The 21,929-nt window shown below is 48.0% G+C and overlaps 1 protein-coding gene and 1 long non-coding RNA gene across 8 annotated transcripts in view; one reads left to right on the top strand and one right to left on the bottom strand.

Moving 5' to 3' along the window:
• trim3b (tripartite motif containing 3b) overlaps positions 1–21,369 on the top strand; it is a 44,761-nt gene extending 23,392 nt beyond the window's left edge. For 4 of the 5 annotated variants that reach the window (XM_048984478.1, XM_048984476.1, XM_048984477.1 and 1 more), the window contains 13 exons: positions 5,058–5,239; positions 8,045–8,285; positions 9,985–10,136; positions 10,879–11,059; positions 12,698–12,898; positions 13,511–14,039; positions 14,454–14,557; positions 14,730–14,897; positions 15,372–15,540; positions 16,941–17,000; positions 17,870–17,940; positions 18,891–19,031; positions 19,278–21,369. In XM_048984478.1, coding sequence (XP_048840435.1) covers positions 5,094–5,239; positions 8,045–8,285; positions 9,985–10,136; positions 10,879–11,059; positions 12,698–12,898; positions 13,511–14,039; positions 14,454–14,557; positions 14,730–14,897; positions 15,372–15,540; positions 16,941–17,000; positions 17,870–17,940; positions 18,891–19,031; positions 19,278–19,430 — 2,316 coding nt within the window. In that variant the 5' untranslated portion in view covers positions 5,058–5,093 and the 3' untranslated portion in view covers positions 19,431–21,369. The remainder of the gene's footprint in view (positions 1–5,057; positions 5,240–8,044; positions 8,286–9,984; positions 10,137–10,878; positions 11,060–12,697; positions 12,899–13,510; positions 14,040–14,453; positions 14,558–14,729; positions 14,898–15,371; positions 15,541–16,940; positions 17,001–17,869; positions 17,941–18,890; positions 19,032–19,277) is intronic. The other variant, XM_048984479.1, reaches the window with a different exon arrangement.
• Positions 11,585–12,262, bottom strand: LOC125713430 (uncharacterized). Of its 3 annotated transcripts, none has more exons than XR_007383588.1 (3): positions 12,109–12,262; positions 11,743–11,976; positions 11,585–11,610 (listed from the first exon to the last, which is right to left on the bottom strand). It is a non-coding gene; the product is annotated as an uncharacterized LOC125713430 (long non-coding RNA). The 3 variants fall into 3 exon arrangements; XR_007383589.1 differs by having other exon boundaries at positions 11,809–11,976; XR_007383590.1 differs by lacking the exon at positions 11,585–11,610 and adding an exon at positions 11,650–11,676 and having other exon boundaries at positions 11,875–11,976.
• Positions 21,370–21,929: the final 560 nt, after the last annotated feature.

Here is a 21,929-nt window from a genome sequence, read left to right as displayed (position 1 = left end):
AGACCATGCAGTGCAGCTTTACCAGGGATACTTGTTACCTGTCCTTGTGCCCTGGGGCGCAGCTTGGAATTGGCATGTAGCATCAGCCCCTTCGGTACATTTTGCCAAACTGGTCCCCAGACCTTATATATTGGGGCCCACATAAAGTGCTGTACCTCCTCTTTCTCTGATGCCTCTGCTTGTACCTGAACTGTCCTGGGATCAGTGCCCTTGTTTCCGACTTGCACAGAAGTTTAGCTGCCTTAGTTGTGCTCCAGACCTTGGCCTGCCAACGCTATATACAACCCCCGGTTTGGATTGCACATTAGCTTCATTGCGTTAGCGCTGTGTAGCGTTAGCGCTACTTTGGGCCCTCTCACTTTGTCGAGGAATGCGCTCTCGGCCAGCCTGGGCCATCCCTCAGCTGAGAAGCTGACAGGGAGCCTCTGCAGTAAATCACGGCTCTCAGGGACCCAATTCCAGCTGACTTCACCAGTCAAGCCTTTAAGGAATCCACTCTCCTTGGTGACCCACCACCCAGTACTTTGCTATAGCGTTATGTTTTTCGCTGCTTGGTGACAATTTTTTTTTTTTTTTGATTTTTTATTGTTCACCAGTGTTGATAAATTGATGTGATTTTTCACAAAAAAAAAAAGTTTTTTTGAGTTTGACAAGTATAACAATGGATGAGGTTTCCCATAATGCAATGGGGAGAAGAATGTTATAGATCTAGGCTAACAAGTCAGGTTAATGTTAATGGGCGAAAAGATGGCAAACTTTGTGACAGGAAGGTCTGATATTTGAAGGAAGCAGTAATTTGTGCAGATGCCCCTATGAGTTACTTCTGCATCCCCCCCCCCCCCCCCCAGGGAAACACAACACTCAAGGCCCCCTGAGCTCAGCAAAGTCTCATTTTGCTATGAAACACATTCATACCGGTTTGTTCCAGGGCTACAGGGTCAGGGCTGCCAGCAGATTTACACGCTCTGACGCCAACCAGAAAAAACATCAGACAGCTGAAGGTTCACGTCTCCAAGGGGGGCCCACCGTAGGCCCTTGAATTCGGCCCATACCTGTACCTTATCTAGCAGCATGCGCAGGTAAATCCTGATGGTCCCCACTGGACATAACTGTCATCCCGGCAGCTTAAGAGTAAATAAAAACCTCAACATTGAGACAATTCCAAGAACAAAGCATTCTGGGTAGAATCCTAAGAAGAATCCCAGCAAAGAAATGCAGCTTTTGACTTGCAGTTTCCTTTTTTGGTCCCTGAAATGCTCCAGGGACTCTGGATAAATGGCTTGACCCTGCGCTCATACCCTAAGCGTCACTATCAGATGGGATATGTGTGTATATGTGTGTCTGTCTCCAGGGAGTGTCAGATGGGATGTGTGAAAAGAAACATTCTGATCTACCTGTACTTGTCCATCCGTTTTCTGAAATCGCTCGTTCTTTTCAGGGATGTGGGGGACTTGGAGCCTATGGGAACGGCCCAGGTGGTGATGTCAACCAATCACAGGGCTGACTCTCACACACACAAGCAGTTTGGTAAATCCAGTTAGCTTCAGCCTGCTTTTGGACTGGGTGGGGAAACCAGGGTACCCAGGGAGAACCGCACGGCAACGCAGGGAGAACGTGCAAACTGTACACACACGGAACCCTGCTCCCAGAAATATGAGGCGACAGTGCTAACCACTGCACCATTATGCTCCCCCCCCACTAGTATTTGTGCAAATGGCAAATAAAGCATCATATCATTTTAGGATTAAAACTCATCAGCATCCTGTCCATGGCCCGTCGTTCCACTGCCGTTGTTTTACTCCCCCGCAGAATAATCGTGCACGTGGCAGGAGATTCTGTTACACGCACTGGCTGAGGGCCAACCCCAGGGAGTCCAGAGGGGCCCAGTCTCAGAGCTGTTTTGACATTATGGACTCTTGCTAGCATAGGCACCTGGCCAGGATATTTTGGGCAGAACTCTCAGCGCGTTGATCGACGTGGGCAGTCACGCTCAAATTGGGGGCGCCGATTGGATGTCCTGCAGCCCACTGCTCACAATAGGATGTAGACGACATCGCCGGTGCAGGTGCTTACCCAGAAATGCAGCACAGGCCTAGATTAGCAAGTTAGATGTGGTCACATGCTCGCTGTGTTTTTCCAGGTGTCTGCCGAGCAGTCGTGTTGTGGTGACCCTAATGACAGATTTTATTTGTAACTCGTGTTTACGAGTATTATATGAGTATTATATGAGTATTGCTCTGGGTGTTAAAGTTCCATCTCCCCCATGAAGCCGTGAACTCTCATCACCTCCATGTTTAATGTACCCGCTAAATGCAAAATAATTTGGATTAGAAGGGCAGGGAGAATAAACTGTTTCATAAAGTGCAATATCCGTTGTTGTTGCTCAGTTGAATGCAGTGTTTAATGTTAACTAGCTATTTATGGATCGTAGAAAACTGCAGCAGTTCAGGGCACTATATCCTGCCGTAAATATTTAAAGTTTACCTGCGTTACCTCTGTAACTGCCGTGACTCCAGTTCTCCTCGCAAGACTCCCATTTTATCACACTACTTTACTTTCTTGCTGCTCCTTGTAAGTTCAAAATTCATGGAACTTCATGCTTTCCTTTACATGACCGTGTAGAAGCAGCATCGCACCAGCTCTGCTCCGCCTGCCTGCCCCCACCTCCTCATCTCGGGTGTCAAGGTCTTCCAGAGCTTCTCCTAGGAGACGTGATGCTTGTGATCTGGTGGGCAGCTATGAACTTTCGGTGGGGGTGGGGCGAGGGGGTGAGCAGATGTTTCTTATCAAGTGGAACCAAACCCCACGGCCCTCCCTTACTTCTGCACCCCAGTCTCTCGGCAAATTCCCGAAGCTTTATTAATCCTGAGACGGACTTTATAGGATTTGCAGTATGCATATGAGGGCAAGCTGTCCTGGTTTGTGGGAAACGCTTTGTCGTTTGGCCAGACTCCGACGTGAGAGTGACCTCATCCAGCACCTCACAGACAGCATCTCCTTCTTTCTCTCAAGCTCTGCCAGCAAAAACCTGGTTTGTAGGATTTCAATGCAAACTGGAGTTCAGCAGTCCATCCGAATCCGGATTCCAGTGACCGCGGTTTAAGTTTTCCGTGGTTTACCACAATCCGAAAAAAAAAATAGTAAAATGTCTAACAATGTGGTTTTTCACTGTTCTGTCATCCCTTGGTACATGATATTTTTTCATCGCTCTATCGTTTCTTGAAAATTAGGCTAAAACATCAGAATCTCATTGAAAAGGTAATACAGATCTGTATGATAATATACAATGTATTATTTCTCTCTTTAATGTTATGTATTTAAGGTGATGTCTTACTGTGTGTGATTCATCAGTTACCATGTGTAAGCGCTGGAACAGCACGTTATATATGGGGTCGGCCGATGGCTCGCTGCTATCCGCGGTTTTGGCTATCTGAGCTAGGTCTTGGAACGTATCACCTGCAGATGCGAGGGGCTGCTGCCGTTGCCCGACGTGTTTTTCAGGACATAGACAAATTTGAAGAGCAGATTTCTAATACTCGCATGTTTTCAAGAAAATGTCTGTGGACTTGGTGAGATCGGGAGATTCCATGAAAGTTCTCTGTTGCATTCCATGAGGACTGAGTTAGTTTTGGATCGTAAAATATCATAACATAATGAGGGAGCCTCACTTTAGGTCACTGGAGGTCTCATCTCAGAAATGGTGATGGACTGAGTGAATTTCGGAAATTGGCTCTTCAATTAGAGGAGGAAGGACTGGAAGGTAGTGGGGAGGCTGGGTGGTGAGCCGTCTTGGAGTAGACTGAGGTATTGTGTAACGTTTATGTGGAACTTTATGGCGAGAGAAAAAAGGCAACGGAATCTAGGTACAGGCTGCTTCCCCCCTTTCTTATCTTTATGGGGACAGTGGTGGTAATAGTGGAGTGTCTGAAACAATGCTGAGGGGAGGGGATGCGTGAATCAGCATTATTTAAACGTGCTGTCAAGAAAACATATATAAGAAAAAGACCATTATGTAAGAAGAGGCGCCCAGACTCTCTCACTATTATTTTTTTGTTTCCCTTTGGGTTAAACAACCTTCTTACTGACTGCTTTAGGCTAATCCTTTTGAAGCCTTATTTCTTCCGTTACGTTATATGTTTTTTATTTATATTAAGCATTCTGTAGCATCAGCTCTGTCCCCAGGAAGTAGTGGAGGGACATCAGCTCTGTCCCCAGGCAGTGTGGTGGAGGGACATCAGCTCTGTCTCCAGGCAATGTGGTGGAGGGACATCAGCTCTGTCCCCAGGCAGTGTGGTGGAGGGACATCAGCTCTATCCCCAGGAAGTGTGGTGGAGGGACATCAGCTCTGTCCCCAGGCAGTGTGATGGAGGGACATCAGCTCTGTCCCCAGGCAATGTGGTGGAGGGACATCAGCTCTGTCCCCAGGCAGTGTGGTGGAGGGACATCAGCTCTGTCCCCAGGCAGTGTTGTGGAGGGACATCAGCTCTATCCCCAGGAAGTGTGGTGGAGGGACATCAGCTCTATCCCCAGGAAGTGTGGTGGAGGGACATCAGCTCTGTCCCCAGGCAGTGTGGTGGAGGGACATCAGCTCTGTCCCCAGGCAGTGTGGTGGAGGGACATCAGCTCTGTCCCCAGGCAGTGTGGTGGAGGGACATCAGCTCTATCCCCAGGAAGTGTGGTGGAGGGACATCAGCTCTATCCCCAGGAAGTGTGGTGGAGGGATATCAGCTCTGTCCCCAGGCAGTGTGGTGGAGGGACATCAGCTCTGTCCCCAGGCAGTGTGGTGGAGGGACATCAGCTCTGTCCCCAGGCAGTATAGCAGAGGCGACACAAGCTCTGTCCCCAGGGATTACAGTATTGCTGTTGCTGAGCAGGATATCGGTGATTGCACTGTAGGGAATGTAGATGATTTATCTTTTGAATTTGTTGCCTAGCAATGCATCAGTGAGCCAGCTAAGCAATTCCCCGTACTGGTGACATTGTGCAGAAGTGCCTGGCTGATCAGGCCTCTGCTGCCTCTTCGTGATGCAACTGTCTGGTCACTCTTCCTTCTGCAGGTCATCTGGCTCCCACACCCCCGGCCCCCTCTGTGAATGTCTGTCGCCATGGCGAAGCGTGAGTCCGGCAGCGCCAGTCCTGTCGTGCGGCAGATAGACAAGCAGTTCCTGGTCTGCAGCATCTGCCTGGACCACTACCACAACCCCAAGGTGCTGCCCTGTCTGCACACCTTCTGCGAGAGGTGGGTCCCCATCCCTCTGACAGTTTATGTTCCAGTACCATCTGGCTGCTTGCCTGGGGCCTAAGTGCAAGACCTTAGCGTGTGCAGCTCAGTGCTTGACCTGAGGGCAGAGAGAGCTGTCAGCGTGCTAATGTGGATCCGCTGTGACATCACAGTTGAGCTAGAAGAGCCACTTCTCTTGGTTAACACTCTCAAAGTGAATTTCAGGCTGTTGCTGGAAGCATGAGTGATGCTGAATGGATGAGTTGGTTGTACAGGTTGCAGCTAGGACTAAAGGAATTTGTACTGTTTCGGAGTTATACGAAAATGTTCTGAAGGTAGAATGAAAAATGATTGGTTAAGAGAGATGACCAATCATATTGTAGAGGAGGTGGGTCCAAGCAACTAGTGGAGGCGGGACCAAGATATCTGATTGGTTGGTCCCTCCTTCTCTAGTTGCTTGGACCCACCTCCTCTATAATCTGGTTGGTCATCATTTTTCATTCTGCCCTCAGAACATTTTTGTGTAAGTAGAATTCCCATGAGCGATTTGTACTGTGTGGCACCCAGGAATTTCTGGGACTTTGTAGTACCAGACAGCTGATAACTATTGTTTTCAGTTCTCTAAATTGTAACCAGGGTTTGACCCATTCTTTAGTTTTCTGTGATTCCAATAATTCGGAATCAGAATACTTTTATTATCCCAGAGAAAACTGCCTGTAATTACATACTGCACAGTACAAAACTACATAAGAAGACAAGAATAGAATAAAACACTGCACCACATACAGCAATTTCTAACTAAAAATGAATAGCTATAAGATATGGAGATTGTAATGAATAAGTGGGTATATAAAGATGACTTCAGTGCTGTGGGGAAACGTATACAAACCTACCAATTGTTGCAAACAGTGCATTATTGTGAGAAAATATTCCGAAAGTTTTAAATGCATAAATTTCCGCATACATAACATTCCATCTTATATTACCTGGCAAATACATGATTACATTACCTTGAAACGATGCTTCTTTGCCATTTGTACAAGTAGAGGTACGTAGGAATTCTTCCTGTTTGCATTTCCCATCTTACTGTCCTTCGAGACATATCCACACATACATGCAGGTGTAAATAATGCGGGGGGTCTGAGTGCAAGATCAGACAGTTATTCAGCAGCCCTGAAGCAAGCTCAAGGGCCCAAAGGCGATGCACCTAACTGGGCTTTGAAACAATTTTAGGCTCTAATGCACAGAGCCACACTGTGCATTACAAATTAAAATTAGTGTATTTTTTCTTTTACAACCTTTTTTTTTTTATTGGGACGTTTTGTAAGTTTTTAGGCTCCTAAGTCTGGACTCTTCGACTGAATAGAATCTTTCCCTCAACCCATTACCCCTTTAAATTACAGGTTTAGCATAATGGCCTAAAAACAAACCCTCAGCATTCAGAGCTCATGAGCCCCAGAAGGGGGCAGTGGCGAGGGGGACTGATTTTCAGCATAAATATAGCTCGCTGCCTGGGGACAGGCCGGGTGCCAGCGATGTCCTCGCCCGGACCAGCCGGCACGGCACTTGGCTGACGTCCCCTGGCTGCAGTGACAGTCACCCAGGGTGTGGGTATCTCTGCTGGTGGCCCTGCAGCTATTTCCAGAGCTCCTATTCGCTCATGTGACTGGAACACCGGACACTTTTTGCGACTTGCGCAACACGGTCATTTTACCGCTGGATTTGGCGTATACGTCACCCAGAGAACATTCTGCCACACACACCTTACACGCAGCGGACATATTTCCGATTTCCGCTTTCGCTTCATGGTGTATTCGCCAGAGTAAGGCTCTCTGCCGACAATGCCTTCTGCAAACTGGACGTTTTCTCATAGCTCAAGACCTTTTGCTAAGGATGCTCGACATTGCTCTTTATTTGTCTGACAGAAAATAAACATGGCTGGAATATTAAAACATTCATGCTTAAAAGAATATTGAAATGACATCGCCGAACCTATGAGTGACATTAGTTACAATTATTAATCGGACAGGTCCTTTTCTTCAAAATGAGCCACAGGTCAGGACAAATACGAGGACAACACAGGATCAGTAAAGGGCGTAAACGTACAGCGTCTGCCTCTGGGTGGTAGTAAGCTTAGTTATTTATGGGACTCCCACATCGCGTAAAACAGTATTATAAAGATGAATATGCAAATATCCAATGACAGGAAATAATTATACAAGGGAAAAAAATGTCTGAGAATTAGGACGAAGAAAATAAATCGATGAAAGTCACGTACTGGCAGTTCTTCATTGGCCTGCTGACCCACAAACCCTCATGTGAGTGAAATGATACATAATTCAGATTTAACTTCCCCTATCCAGAGCTGGAAATCTGAGGTCCAGAAAGTACAAATCCAGTCCAAGATTTTGTTTCAACCAACCATTTGCGTATAAAGAGTCACGGACACAGAGTACTCAGATGCTTGGTTGAAGCAAAATCTTGGACTGGATTTTTACTTTCTGGGCCTGAGATTTCCACCTCTGCCCGTATCATACAAGACAACTTGCAGCAAAAACTGCACAAGCCAAAAATATGTTAGTTAAAATCTTGTGTGAATGTATATCCTAAGTTCTGTTTTTATTTGCATTTTACACAAAGTCCCAACTTTTTTTGGAAATGTAACTGTATTTAAGTGATATATACATTCACCCACATTGTTATTGCAGAATGAGCGCACAAGCATGGAAGCACAACTATGCTGCATGTCTGAATCTGACAGGAGCTCCACCCTGGTTACTGTCCTTAGAAGAACTGTCCGTGTCTCTCTGCTTCTCCTCACAGGTGCTTACAGAACTACATCCCCCCACAGTCCCTGACACTATCCTGCCCCGTCTGCCGCCAGACCTCCATCCTGCCCGAGAAGGGCGTGGCAGCCCTGCAGAACAACTTCTTCATCACCAACCTGATGGAGGTGCTCCAGCGCGACCCGGAGTGCACTCGGCCCGAGGCCTGCAGCGTTCTGGAATCGGTTAGCGCTGCCGCTGCCGGCAAGCCACTCTCCTGCCCCAACCATGAGGGCAAGGTAAGGCCTATGCTGAGTCGGCCATGGGGCAAAGGAATCCTTATAGTACAGTGCTTCTCAATCCGGTCCTCATGGTCTCACAGATAATCCATGTTTTTGCTCCCTCTCAACTGGGAGCTGGGAGAGAGCAAAAATGTGGACTGTCTGGGAGGGAGCAAAAATGTGGACTGTAAGACTGGGAGCTGGGAGAGAGCAAAAATGTGCACTGTCTGGCAGAGAGCTGGAAGAGAGCAAAAATGTGGACTGTCTGGGAGAGAGCAAAAATGTGGACTGTCTGGCAGGGAGCTGGGAGAGAGCAAAAATGTGGACTGTCTGGCAGGGAGCTGGGAGAGATCAAAAATGTGGACTGTCTGGCAGGGAGCTGGGAGAGAGCAAAAATGTGGACTGTCTGGCAGGGAGCTGGGAGAGAGCAAAAATGTGGACTGTCTGGCAGGGAGCTGGGAGAGATCAAAAATATGTACTGTCTGGCAGGGAGCTGGGAGAGAACAAAAATGTGGACTGTCTGGCAGGGAGCTGGGAGAGATCAAAAATATGGACTGTCTGGCAGGGAGCTGGGAGAGAGCAAAAATGTGGGCTGTCTGGCAGGGAGCTGGGAGAGATCAAAAATGTGGACTGGCTGGCAGGGAGCTGGGAGAGATCAAAAATGTGGACTGTCTGGCAGGGAGCTGGGAGAGAGCAAAAATGTGGACTGTCTGTGAGGGAGCTGGGAGAGATCAAAAATGTGGACTGTCTGGCAGGGAGCTGGGAGAGATCAAAAATGTGGACTGTCTGGCAGGGAGCTGGGAGAGAGCAAAAATGTGGACTGTCTGGCAGGGAGCTGGGAGAGAACAAAAATGTGGACTGTCTGGCAGGGAGCTGGGAGAGAACAAAAATGTGGACTGTCTGGCAGGGAGTTGGGAGAGATCTAAAATGTGGACTGTCTGGCAGGGAGCTGGGATAGAGCAAAAATGTGGACTGTCTGGCAGGGAGCTGGGAGAGAACAAAAATGTGGACTGTCTGGCAGGGAGCTGGGATAGAGCAAAAATGTGGACTGTCTGGCAGGGAGCTGGGAGAGAGCAAAAATGTGGACTGGCTTTTGATCTCCAAAGACCGGATTGGGAAATACTGCTGTAGTGAACCAAACACATGGGGACAAGAGCTGAGCCATGAGGCCAGGGTGTGTTTATGCTATCTGTGGGGAAAGGAAACCCCCCTCTATTCATTTGCATTTATTTTATTTAGCAGAGCTTTTGTCCCAAATGACATACAAGTAAGGCAGATAGCACATTACAAACATACACCTGTTGCTGGGCTGAGCTTAATTAATGCCATAGAGATTAATGCCATAGAGATTAATGCCATAACCTAACAAGACTATTCAATACCCAAAACTGCAGCATTAAGAACATAGAGAGACATCATACTAGTTAGGGAATTCCGGGAAGAGGTGGGTCCTGAGGTGGAGGGGGAGTCTGATGAGCTCACATGGCTTGGCGGCCGATTCCACAATCGGGGAACCACACATGAGAAACCGCATGTTATTCAAGTCAGTCATGAAGACATGTTCTACTTTGCTTGGAACCACAATACCGAGTTCAGTTTCCCCCCATAAATCCCCCAGATTATGTTCCTTTTATATTGGAAAAGGCATTTCTTGTCATTTGCTGTTTACCAATGATGTGCCAGCTAACAGAAAGGGTCGCTGTGGCACCCCCTGCAGGTGATGGAGTTTTACTGCGAGTCCTGCGAGACAGCGATGTGCTTGGATTGCACGGAGGGGGAGCACCGGGAGCACGTCACCGTGCCGCTGCGGGACGTGCTGGAGCAGCACAAGGCCGCGCTGAAGAACCAGCTGGATGCCATCCGCAGCAGGTGCGGGAGGGCCGGGGGGGGCTGCAGCCCCCGAGCTCCACACGTGCCGTGACAGACACCAGCTTACATGGCTCGATGCAGAGTAACAGGATCTACAAGATCTACGACGGAAGACTGAATAAATGTGCATGGGGCCGTTTCTCCTGTACAATTATTCACTAGATTACTAGATATAATCCCGGAATACAGTGTTTTATTTGTGTCAGAGGTCTGGGGGGGGGGGGGGGGGGTATGATGACGTCTCCAGTTAAATAGTCTGACTGTGGGTGGCGACAGTAAAATCTAAGGACTTTGGGGGTTTGGGGGGTGGGGTGATGATAAAAGTTGTTGAACTGGGGGGGGGGGCATTTTAATGGGGACCCTCCCCCAAGACATATATTTTGTCTCTTATGGGGGGGTCCTTAAACTCTTATGGGGGGGGAGAGTTCTGCAAAAGAAGTACAGCACTTAACCTGGGAAAAAAATACTAAAGTTTGTCCCGTAATCACCATACAGGGTCGCTTCTACAGTTCCCCTTAGAAAGACAAAATCTCTATTTAGTTATTATTAGTATTTTGATGTGGGGTGATGACTGGGGGGAACCACCCCCTCAATCTACCCTTCACTCGGATCCCCCCCAATTCGAACACTCATTTGTAGACTCATTCGTGATGCCTGTGGTAGGTTCTGATTAGTAGCCTTGCCACGTCACACTTGCCTCGGTTGACGATGGCCTTCAGCAGTTTCTCCACTGCCCCCCCAGGCTCCCGCAGCTGACAGTGGCCATCGAGCTGGTGAACGAGATCTCCAAGCAGCTGACAGAGCGGAAGAATGAAGCAGTGACCGAGATCGGCGGTACCTTTGAGGAACTGGAACGAGCACTGCACCAGCGCAAGTCCACCCTCATCGCCGATCTGGAGAACATCTGCAGCACCAAGCAGAAGGTCTGGCCAGGACACCCACAGTTCCTCCTTGCCATTAGGTTCTGCACTTTATGACCAATAAAGTCAACATGTATCCAAAGAGATTAAACACAATGGAGTTTTGGTCGAGCAAATATTACACAAGCAATATAAACGCATAATATCCAAGATTCCAGATTTGATTTGCACAGTTATTTTGCTGTGGCTTACGGTGAAATGCAGATGTGCATCAAAACATTTAAATAAGTAAAATCGGCACCACCTCTGATGTTGGCCCTCTGTCAGAAAAAAGGGTACAATCCTGGTATAGTTTTCTTCCCCAAGGTACAAACAACGTTAATGTCCCCCCAATAGTACAAAAATGTTATTTTCAGTCCATTTATATACCTTAAAAGGTACATTTACCTGCAGCTACAGGGTACAACTGGCAGACCTTTGAGAGTACAGCCCCAGTGACCAGTAATTGCACACTCAAAGATACTGACAGTGTAGGTGATGTAAGATTCATCAGCCCCCTTTAGATTATACATTGATCATGTGACCAGACCACGCCTCTCCTCCCTCATTTTGCCCTTGCTGTGGGCGCCGCCCAGCCGTGATCATGTGACCAGGCCACGCCTCTCCTCCCTCATTTTGCCCTTGCTGTGGGCGCCGCCCAGCCGTGATCATGTGACCAGGCCACGCCTCTCCTCCCTCATTTTGACCTTGCTGTGGGCGCCGCCCAGCCGTGATCATGTGACCAGGCCACGCCTCTCCTCCCTCATTTTGACCTTGCTGTGGGCGCCGCCCAGCCGTGATCATGTGACCAGGCCACGCCTCTCCTCCCTCATTTTGACCTTGCTGTGGGCGCCGCCCAGCCGTGATCATGTGACCAGGCCACGCCTCTCCTCCCTCATTTTGCCCTTGCTGTGGGCGCCGCCCAGCCGTGATCATGTGACCTGGCCACGCCTCTCCTCCCTTATTTTGCCCTTGCTGTGGGCGCCGCCCAGCCGTGATCATGTGACCAGGCCACGCCTCTCCTCCCTCATTTTGACCTTGCTGTGGGCACCGCCCAGCCGTGATCATGTGACCAGGCCACGCCTCTCCTCCCTCATTTTGACCTTGCTGTGGGCGCCGCCCAGCCGTGATCATGTGACCAGGCCACGCCTCTCCTCCCTCATTTTGCCCTTGCTGTGGGCGCCGCCCAGCCGTGATCATGTGACCAGGCCACGCCTCTCCTCCCTCATTTTGACCTTGCTGTGGGCGCCGCCCAGCCGTGATCATGTGACCAGGCCACGCCTCTCCTCCCTCATTTTGCCCTTGCTGTGGGCGCCGCCCAGCCGTGATCATGTGACCAGGCCACGCCTCTCCTCCCTCATTTTGACCTTGCTGTGGGCGCCGCCCAGCCGTGATCATGTGACCAGGCCACGCTTCTCCTCCCTCATTTTGCCCTTGCTGTGGGCGCCGCCCAGCCGTGATCATGTGACCAGGCCACGCCTCTCCTCCCTCATTTTGCCCTTGCTGTGGGCGCCGCCCAGCCGTGATCATGTGACCAGGCCACGCCTCTCCTCCCTCATTTTGACCTTGCTGTGGGCGCCGCCCCGCCCTGATCATGTGACCAGGCCACGCCTCTCCTCCCTCATTTTGACCTTGCTGTGGGCGCCGCCCATCTCACCTCAGGTGCTGCAGGCTCAGCTGGCCTCGCTGCTGCAAGGGAAGGAGCACATCCAGAGCAGCTGCAGCTTCACGGAGCAGGCGCTGAGTCACGGCAGTGCCACTGAGGTGCTGCTGGTGCAGAAGCAGATGAGCGAGCGGGTCAGCGCCCTGGCCCGGCACGACTTCCCGGAACAGCCGCATGAGAACGCCCACCTGGACTGCCTGGTGAGATGGCAGGGGGAGGTGGGACAGGGCAGGGGGAGGTGGGACAGGGCAGGGGGGGTGCATTCTGTGCTGTTCATGGTACACTGATCTGTGATTTTATACGCGGGTCACTGTAATAGTCTCTAGTTACTTACATGTTACCCAGCATCCATTCGTAGTTACCTGAATGACATGAATTGGTACCAATTCTACTGAGTTTATGGTGCCACTAATGGCTGCATTCATTTGTTATGTCACATGCCAGTCCAGGAATACAGTTGGTAACAAATAACAATAATGCAAGCTTCGGTGAAAGTGCAAACCTAGTGAATAGTGAAATAATTCTCTGTTACAGTGCTTCTCAGCCCAGCCCTCAGGGACCCCAAGATAGTCACATTTTTGCTCCCTCCCTGCTCTCAACACACCTGAACCAAACAATCAAGACCTGGTACAGGCATGCTGGGAGGGAACACAAATGTGAGCTCTGTGGGGGCCCCCCGAGGATTGGGCTGAAAAATGCTGCTCTATTAAGGTTTAACGCTTTATTGTCAAATGATTCAACTATGGTTACGGGGAGAGGTGGGCCAGAGTTCCATCTCCATGGCGACAGAACATAACGTACGTTTCTCTCAGGTGGAGACGGAAGGCCTGCGTCGCTCCATCCAGAACCTGGGCGTGCTGCTGACCACGAGCGCCGTGGGCCACACCAGCGTTGCTACAGGGGAGGGGCTAAGGCACGCATTGGTGGGCCAGCAGGCCACCGTCACCATCACCACCAAGGACAAGGACAGCGAGTTGGTGCGGACAGGGAACGCGGTGCTAAGGGCCGAGATCACGGCGGCGGACGGCACACGTGTGGAGCCTGAGGTGGTGGACAACAAGAACGGCACTTATGAGGCGTCCTACACACTACGCACTGAGGGCGAGTTCACCTTCTCGCTGCTGCTCTACGATCAGCCTGTGCGTGGCAGTCCCTTCCGGCTGCGTGCCGTCAAGCCCTCCGATATGCCGCAGTCACCCGACGATGTCAAGCGTCGCGTGAAGTCGCCCAGTGGGGGTGGGGGCCATGTGCGTCAGAAGGCTGTGCGACGGCCCTCCAGCATGTACAGCACCAGCAAGAAGAAGGAAAACCCCATTGAGGATGAGCTGATCTACAGAGTGGGTGCGTCCTTCAGCCTGTCCTTTGGAACTTCCTGGGGTTCCTCTGGAACTTCTCTGAAACTTTCTATGGTTCCTCTAGATCTTCTCTGAAGCTTCCTGGTGTTCCTTTAGAAATTCTCTGGAACATCCTGGGGTTCCTCTAGAAGTTCTTTAGAAGTTCTTTGGAGCTTCTTTAACCTCAGCTGATTGTTGAGTTTTACGTATGAACTACAAAACGTATAAAAATAAACATATAAAAGGGCCTGAGCCTGAGCAAGATAACCAGATCTGTAGGTGGATGATGAGTTTTTTGGGGTTTTAGTAAGTGCATGCATTCTACCAAGTTCTCCATCTTTGAGTTTTAGTTCTTTGAGTTGACTGTCCATTGTTTGGGAAGATATTCAGTTCCCATCAACCTTGCCTGATCTCCTTGCAGGCACTCGAGGCAGGGAGAAGGGGGAGTTCACCAACCTGCAAGGCATCTCAGCCTCGAGTAACGGGAGAGTTGTGGTGGCAGACAGTAACAACCAGTGCATCCAGGTGAACTTCATTACGATACCATGAGTAGACTCTGGAAACTCCTTGTAAATCCTGTACCTTCCTTCCATGATAATTCCTGCTGAAGCCCCACTACCTGGAATCTTTTCTGTCAGTATATATGTCACTTCATCCCTTCGATTGAGTCTTATAAAAATTTATTCTAACTTTGAAGGTGTTCTCCAATGATGGACAGTTTAAACTGAGGTTCGGGGTCAGAGGTCGTTCTCCTGGGCAGCTCCAACGTCCTACTGGTGTCACTGTGGACACAAATGGTGACATCATAGTGGCCGACTATGACAACCGATGGGTCAGCATCTTCTCCCCTGATGGGAAGTTCAAGGTAGGACCTTGTCTTGAAGTTCCCGTACCAACTGAGCCGTCCTTACCCCATAAAGTCTTAGTTAGCAAATCACTTACACCTGAGATAACATTCAAATAATGGAAGTGAATAATTCATTGTTACGGTACAATGAAATCAAACACTCCCTTAAACTTCTAAAGTCTTGAGTACTGTCTTGTTTGTACGAGTTGACATCAGTTGTCGTGTCTTTTTGCACTGTCCTGCAATGTTTCCACAGTTCTTGCACACTGCACTCTACTTTGCTAGGTTGTTGTGCGTTTTGTGTTGATTTATGTAGCACCTTAGTCTGAGAGAAACACTGTTTCATTTTTAACTGTGTACTGCACTCAGCTGTGTATGGTTAAAAGTGACATTGAAGACCTACTTGACTTGACTACTTGACTATCCCAATAACTAAGGCCATCCTGTGACCCTTGGCCTTGATACCTTTCTGCCAAATGTCATCCTTTGCAGAACAAAATCGGAGCCGGTCGTCTCCTGGGCCCTAAAGGTGTGGCTGTCGACCGGAATGGTCACATCATTGCTGTTGACAACAAGGCCTGCTGCGTCTTCATCTTCCAGTCCAACGGGAAGCTGGTCACCAAGTTCGGGGCTAGGGGAACGTCTGACAGGCAGTTTGCAGGTACATGGTTGTTGACTGTGGGACCTCAAGCAGACGGGTCAGGTATGGAGGGCTGTATCCCGGCACCACCGACAGTTTACAGACTGACACCTTACATTGTTAGGCCAAGCACTGCATGCTGGTAACTGCGCACCCAGGAATTTCCTCCAAAAGGTCAAAGGAGCTTCACTCGTCTTTGGCTGGGCTTTGAGTTCCTATTGGAACCCTGTTACTGCAGCTAAGGGCTTGAGCTTCTGAGGCAGCTGCTCCACACGCCTCTTACTTGCTTCTATGACCCTGTTCTATGACTGCGATTGCCGTCCTCGTTCTCCAGCTGACCCAGTAAATGATGCTGCCCCTGTTATTTCCTCTGACAATATTTTTGTGGGTATTTTGCAAGTTCACTAACAGCACCAGGAGAATTTAAGACACGTAAGAATGTTCCTGTTTGGCTAAGAGGTACAGACAACTGGTAGAAGGTATCTCCAGACCTCAATGTCTGTTACAATTATGCTCGTTCTTTAAAAAGTGCTGGGAATAAGGTTCCCTCCCCAGACATGGTGAATAAAGTGGTCGGCCAGATTTACCCCACCTTGAGCTCCAGTGTTTGAAAGGTCAAATCTGTCCAGCTGTCATCTGCTTTTATTAATTTTTTTGTAGTTTTTCATTTTCCCACTCATAGCTTTGCCCTCATGTGCTTGTGTCTGGACCTGTGTGTGTTTTTTTGGTTTCCCCTGGTATGTTTATCTGCAATCCTTGGCCTCCCTCCCACGCCCAGTCCAAAGTTGAAGCTTAACCCTGTTTCTCTGACACATTTCGCAAAACCAGCGTAGACACTTAAACCTGCGATGTGAAGACACTAACTTCTCTTCACCCCTTTCTATGGCTACAAGGCTGGTGGCCTCGTGCTATGTTAACATTACCCCATGGGCCAAAATATTTCAATTAGCCCCGAGCCAAATCTCCTCCACAAACACAAACCCCTCCCCGTCATCTCTAATCTGGCTGACTGCCCACACTCTTGCCATCTGACTACTGCTGCGGAATGCATGTACGTAAATGCAGACCGTCAGCTTCGGCTGAAGCGCCCCATTATGTCCTGGCCCCGTTTTTACTAGCACACCGCAAAGCCTCACGCCATAAAGGCAGCGCTTCCTTCAGCAGCTTCTGTTCCAGGGCCCCTCTCCAGTGTCCTGGATTGCTGGTGTGCTGCATGGAGCAGGCAGTGGCTGCAAAGGATGTGAAGATTACCAAGAGCTCTGCTACTATTGCTGTGAACACTATTGGCTAAGAGGCTGACCAATAGGGATGCTTCTAACACTAAAGGAGGAGTCCTCCCACCTGTAGGAGCCCCCTATGCTATCCTCTGTCATCGGCCTTTCATTTCTAACCTTACCTTTGTTGTGTTTACTTCCTTTTAGAAAAAAGTGGTACAAACAATGCACTGGATCACAAGCTTAGTAAATCTGGCCCCACGTTCAGTAAGTATCGTGTGACCTGCTGACCCCGATCTGATCCACGCCTGCGTCCAGGACGATCGAAACACCGGCCGGCAGATCGCTCCTGGGCCGAGCCCTGAGAGAAACCCTGAAGAGACACTGTGGCTCCAATCAGATTTGATCTTTGTTAACTGTGATAGTGTCTTCAAAGGCTTCTCCTCTCCATGCTTATGCCGTCCTCACCCAGATGACATTTTGTTTACTTCAGCAGAGATTTCCTGGAAATTAAACAAATAAAGCTAATCAATGTCTTTGATTTTAAACAGGGGGCGGCATGGTGGTGCAGTGGTTAGCACTGTCGCCTCACACCTCTGGGACCCGGGTTCGAGTCTCCGCCTGGGTCACATGTGTGCGGAGTTTGCATGTTCTCCCCATGTCGTTGTGGGGTTTCCTCCGGGTACTCCGGTTTCCCCCCACAGTCCAAAGACATGCTGAGGCTGATTGGAGTTGTTAAATTCCCCTTAGGTGTGCCTGTGTGCATGTGTGAGTGAATGGTGTGTGAGTGTGCCCTGCGATGGGCTGGCCCCCCATCCTGGGTTGTTCCCTGCCTCGTGCCCATTGCTTCCGGGATAGGCTCCGGACCCCCTGCAACCCAGTAGGATAAGTGGTTTGGAAAATGGATGGATGGATGGATGATTTTAAACAGCTAACATTGTTTGATTTTTTTTTCCCCACCCACTTTTATATTTTAAAAAGTAGAGAAAAAAAATGATCACGCTTAGCCTGACATGCTTAAACGTCACCCCTGATCAAGGAATGTCCTCCCAGCCATGGACCCGCTCTCTCTGATGCCGTGTGACATCATTAACCAAAGCGTGTATCTCTCCTCACCTCTGTCCTTTTGCCTTAAGGTCCACACTTCGTTGCAGTGAATAACAAGAACGAAATAGTGGTGACTGACTTCCACAATCACTCTGTTAAGGTAGGAATATAGTCATATAGTAAAATCAGACACGACGATCCTACTTTAGACCATATTAATGTCTTATTTTCTTAAGTCCATGGCAACAAATGGACCAAGCACATTTCAGTATTTATATACAGTGGGACCCCATTTACCGCCTGCATTTTAAAAAAACTGTTTAAAAATTTCACAAACGGTTCCTAACTTTCCCACCATGCGGCAAACAAGTACAGGCTATAAGTCGGTGAGTCCCCAACAAAGGCTAAGATATTTTTAAACAAATACATTTTGCTCATTACAGGTTGTGTATCTTACAGTATTTTGTGTTGTAAAATGTGCAAGAGTATACTCTGTTTTTTCGTTGTTCCTTCATCCTTTGAGGGGTGAAAAGCGTGATTTTCATTGCGTCGTCATCCTTTGATACATGATTTATTAATTCTCTTGAGAATTACGCTGAAACGTCAGAATCCCTTTCATTTTGAGACAGTACAGTACTTTACAATAAGATACTTTATAATAAGATACAACATACTTTATTACTACTGCATGTAATATTGGCAATGTCTTACTGTAAGTAACATCAATTAAACTTCACCATATGCTTGTATGTGAAAATCACATTATATATGGGGTCCGCAGATGGTTCACTTTTGTCCACGGTTTCAGCTGTCTGTGGTTGGTCTTGGAGCGTATCACCCTCAGACATGGGAGGTCCACTGTACTTGGGTACTTCTGTATTGAAAGACAAGTTAATTGTCTTCAGAGAGAGCAATACCATATGGGATATGAAAATATGACCAGCAAAGAATGGTAATCTCCAGTTACCCATAACCCTCACTGCTCATCGCAGTAACTATTCCTCACACTCTGAAATTTCAGTCGAACTGTTGCTATGGCAGCAGTGAGCGCCTCGCACTCCTTTAGCGTGTTTCCGGTGACTGAAGCCCCCCTTCTCGCTTTTGTTACAGGTGTATAGTGCTGACGGGGAGTTCCTCTTCAAGTTCGGGTCCCACGGGGAGGGCAACGGCCAGTTTAATGCCCCCACAGGTGTGGCCGTCGATGCCAATGGGAACATCATTGTCGCCGACTGGGGCAACAGCCGTATCCAAGTATGTGAAGTTCTAACTCGTATCGCTAACTTCTGGGTTTAGATTTGGAAGGGAGGTCGCGGATATTCTGGGAAAGGGGAGAGTGGCCAACAGTCATATTGGGAATTATCAGGAAAGTGCTAGTGAGTTTACTAGAGTGCAGCAACTAATCACAGCGCATACTGTATGCTCAGAAGGGTGGCAAATCCGGAATGGCTTACTTTGTAGGTGATCCTGTACCCTAACAGTATGTCTGTTCTTCCTCAGGTGTTTGACAGCTCCGGATCCTTCCTCTCCTACATAAACACCAGTGCTGACCCCCTGTACGGCCCACAGGGCCTGGCTCTGACCTCCGATGGCCATGTAGTGGTGGCGGACTCGGGGAATCACTGTTTCAAGGTGTACCGCTACCTGCAGTAGGTAACCCCTTGAAGGAGGCCCCAGTCGTAGGACATAGACTGGGTGCAATTATCCGTTGTTTTCATTCTGTCTTCATCCTCACTTTGCACATCAGCAACGCAGACCTACCGAAATCTGCTAAGCTCTCTCTGAATGAGGAGAAAAGGACAAATACGCATTACATCAAGAATCCTTTTGCACACTGTTTGATCTCTACTGATGGGGGTACGACAAGGTGAAACCCTAAGGTGAAACCCTAAGGTGAAACCCTATTGCGAAACTGCTGAAGGACTCAAAAAAAAGAATGTATACAAATGGAATATTCCATTGAACATGGAAGAGCTTTTAAAAGAGTGGTGTTTGTATAGCTAAAGTTTTTGACCACCTCTATCTGCCAGGAACTAGCAGCTGGACTTCAACAGAGCAACAATCCTTTCCCCATTGCATGAAGTTGTAGTTTTTCTGAAACAGGCCTTCTGAGGGAATGTGACTCTTTTTTTGTTGGTTGGCTTTTTTGTTTTCCAAGTTTTCTAATCAAACCACCCGCCTCCCCGGACCGTCAGTGCAGCTATTGGACAAAATCACTCTCAAAAATGGCTTCAATCTCCTGTGCATTTTATTCTGTTATATTATATATTTGCATACACATATATGTGGCTGTACACTCACGCTTATGTATGCATACAGGTGAAATGCTTCTCAGTCCTCTGTATGTATCTGACCAGCAGTGCTGCTCTTTGTCCACGAATACAGTGTTATCAAAGCACATATACCCAAGGGGCGCTGGAGACAAGGGGACAGGCAGCCACTGCACAGCCGGCATACAGCATTCAGAACAGGAGTCTGTCCTGCTGTATTTATTCAAAACAGCAACAGCACAACCGGTCACCTGCCTTCTGTTTGCTTTGCTTTATAAATAATAAAAAGACAAATCCTTTTAATTTATTACTTTATTTTCTACATGATTTCACCTTTAAAAAATATTTTTCTAAATTGATGTGTTGGATCTTATCTGCCAAATATCTAGTGTAAGCCTAGACACGATCCGGAGTCGGGGTCTCAAAGCCGCCAACAGGACCCTCGCTCTCGTCTCGCCTGTTTCCATGGCAACAGGCGGAACCTCATCCCCATTAATTTGCCAAACTTGGTTTGTTGATGCGGTGGCACTTAATATGAAAATAATTACTTTCAAAAATGTAATATCAATATGCCTATTTGACTGTAAATATTATCATATAAAGTAAATTATATGTATAAGGACCTGGCAGCTGGAATATTGTTGCCATCAATTTAACAGTATTTGTATTTATTTTTCTATTTGTTTAGTGTCCGTGACACACTTTGTCCGAGGTTCACAAGCGTTTTATACAAAAGGCACCTCCTTTCTCATGGATAGCTCGCATAATCTCTTCCGTTCAAGTGACACTGTCAGAAATGTGTTAGTCCGACGTCCTGTTGTGTTTGCACAAACTACCATGGCAAATAAAATAAAATAAATATATAAAGATATGAATGTCATTCGGCCGTATGGATTTTCTCTAAGGGCCCAGAGAGCGAAACATCGATCGGACTGCGTCGCCGTTTTCTTCTCTGTTAATTGAGAACGGTCCCTTTTTTGCATGGTGGCTATGATTTCATTTATAATGGTCTGCAATTCCAGCTTAGTGTTGCCCGTTATTCCTTGCTGTCGTTATATGCTTCCTTAATTCATTTGTTCACATTATGGATATTGCCTTTTTATAGATAAGTCTGTTCAACAGTTTGTTCCATCTGCGTCTTACCATGAAGTAATGATTCCTAATGCATGACGGCGCGCTTATATTACAAGTTGTGGTCGGAGGCCCCAGTGGCTTCTGTAGAAAACGTTAAAACCGTCACCGCACCTCTGTGTGAAATGCTGGATTTCATTACTGCGGTGTGTGTGCTGTAAACCTGTAAATATTAAACTGCTAAAAGCCTGCGGGGGGTCTGTGCTGCTTTATTTCTGTCGGTGAGAAAAGCGGCTTTTTGCAGGAAACGGAGACAAACCGGCAGCTGCAAGTCAAGTCGGGTTTGACCCGGAGAGAAGACATGGACGGGAAGATAACTGGGGGTCGCATCCCACTTGGTAACCCAGTACGCCAGCTTTGCTGTGGGAATTATGCTAAACATGCTTTGCAGAAACAGCTAAATGTCCTGAATTATGCTTGTTGTTTTAAGGCTGGTATATGAGGACCCAACACACTCAGTGTAGTTCTGACATTAATAATATAAGGGTAATATTCCGAATGATATGTTATGAAGCCATGTGTTTTGTGGAATTATGGGATACATTCTCAAATTTATAGAGGAAATACTGGATACCATAGAAATTGGTGATTTCATATCCTTAGCGACTGCCACTATCTTTTAAAGTTCTTTCTAATTCAGCCATGTAAGAGCTTGGTGCTCCCTTCGGCTGACATCATGGACATGCAGTGAACAGATTTACAGTGTGACTTACACAGTTTGCCTCATGCACGCAATAAATATAGATCCGTC

The sequence above is a fragment of the Brienomyrus brachyistius genome, chromosome 18, assembly GCF_023856365.1.
Source record: "Brienomyrus brachyistius isolate T26 chromosome 18, BBRACH_0.4, whole genome shotgun sequence".
Classification (NCBI taxonomy): Eukaryota; Metazoa; Chordata; class Actinopteri; order Osteoglossiformes; family Mormyridae; genus Brienomyrus; species Brienomyrus brachyistius.
This window is presented reverse-complemented; position numbering and strand designations above follow the sequence as displayed.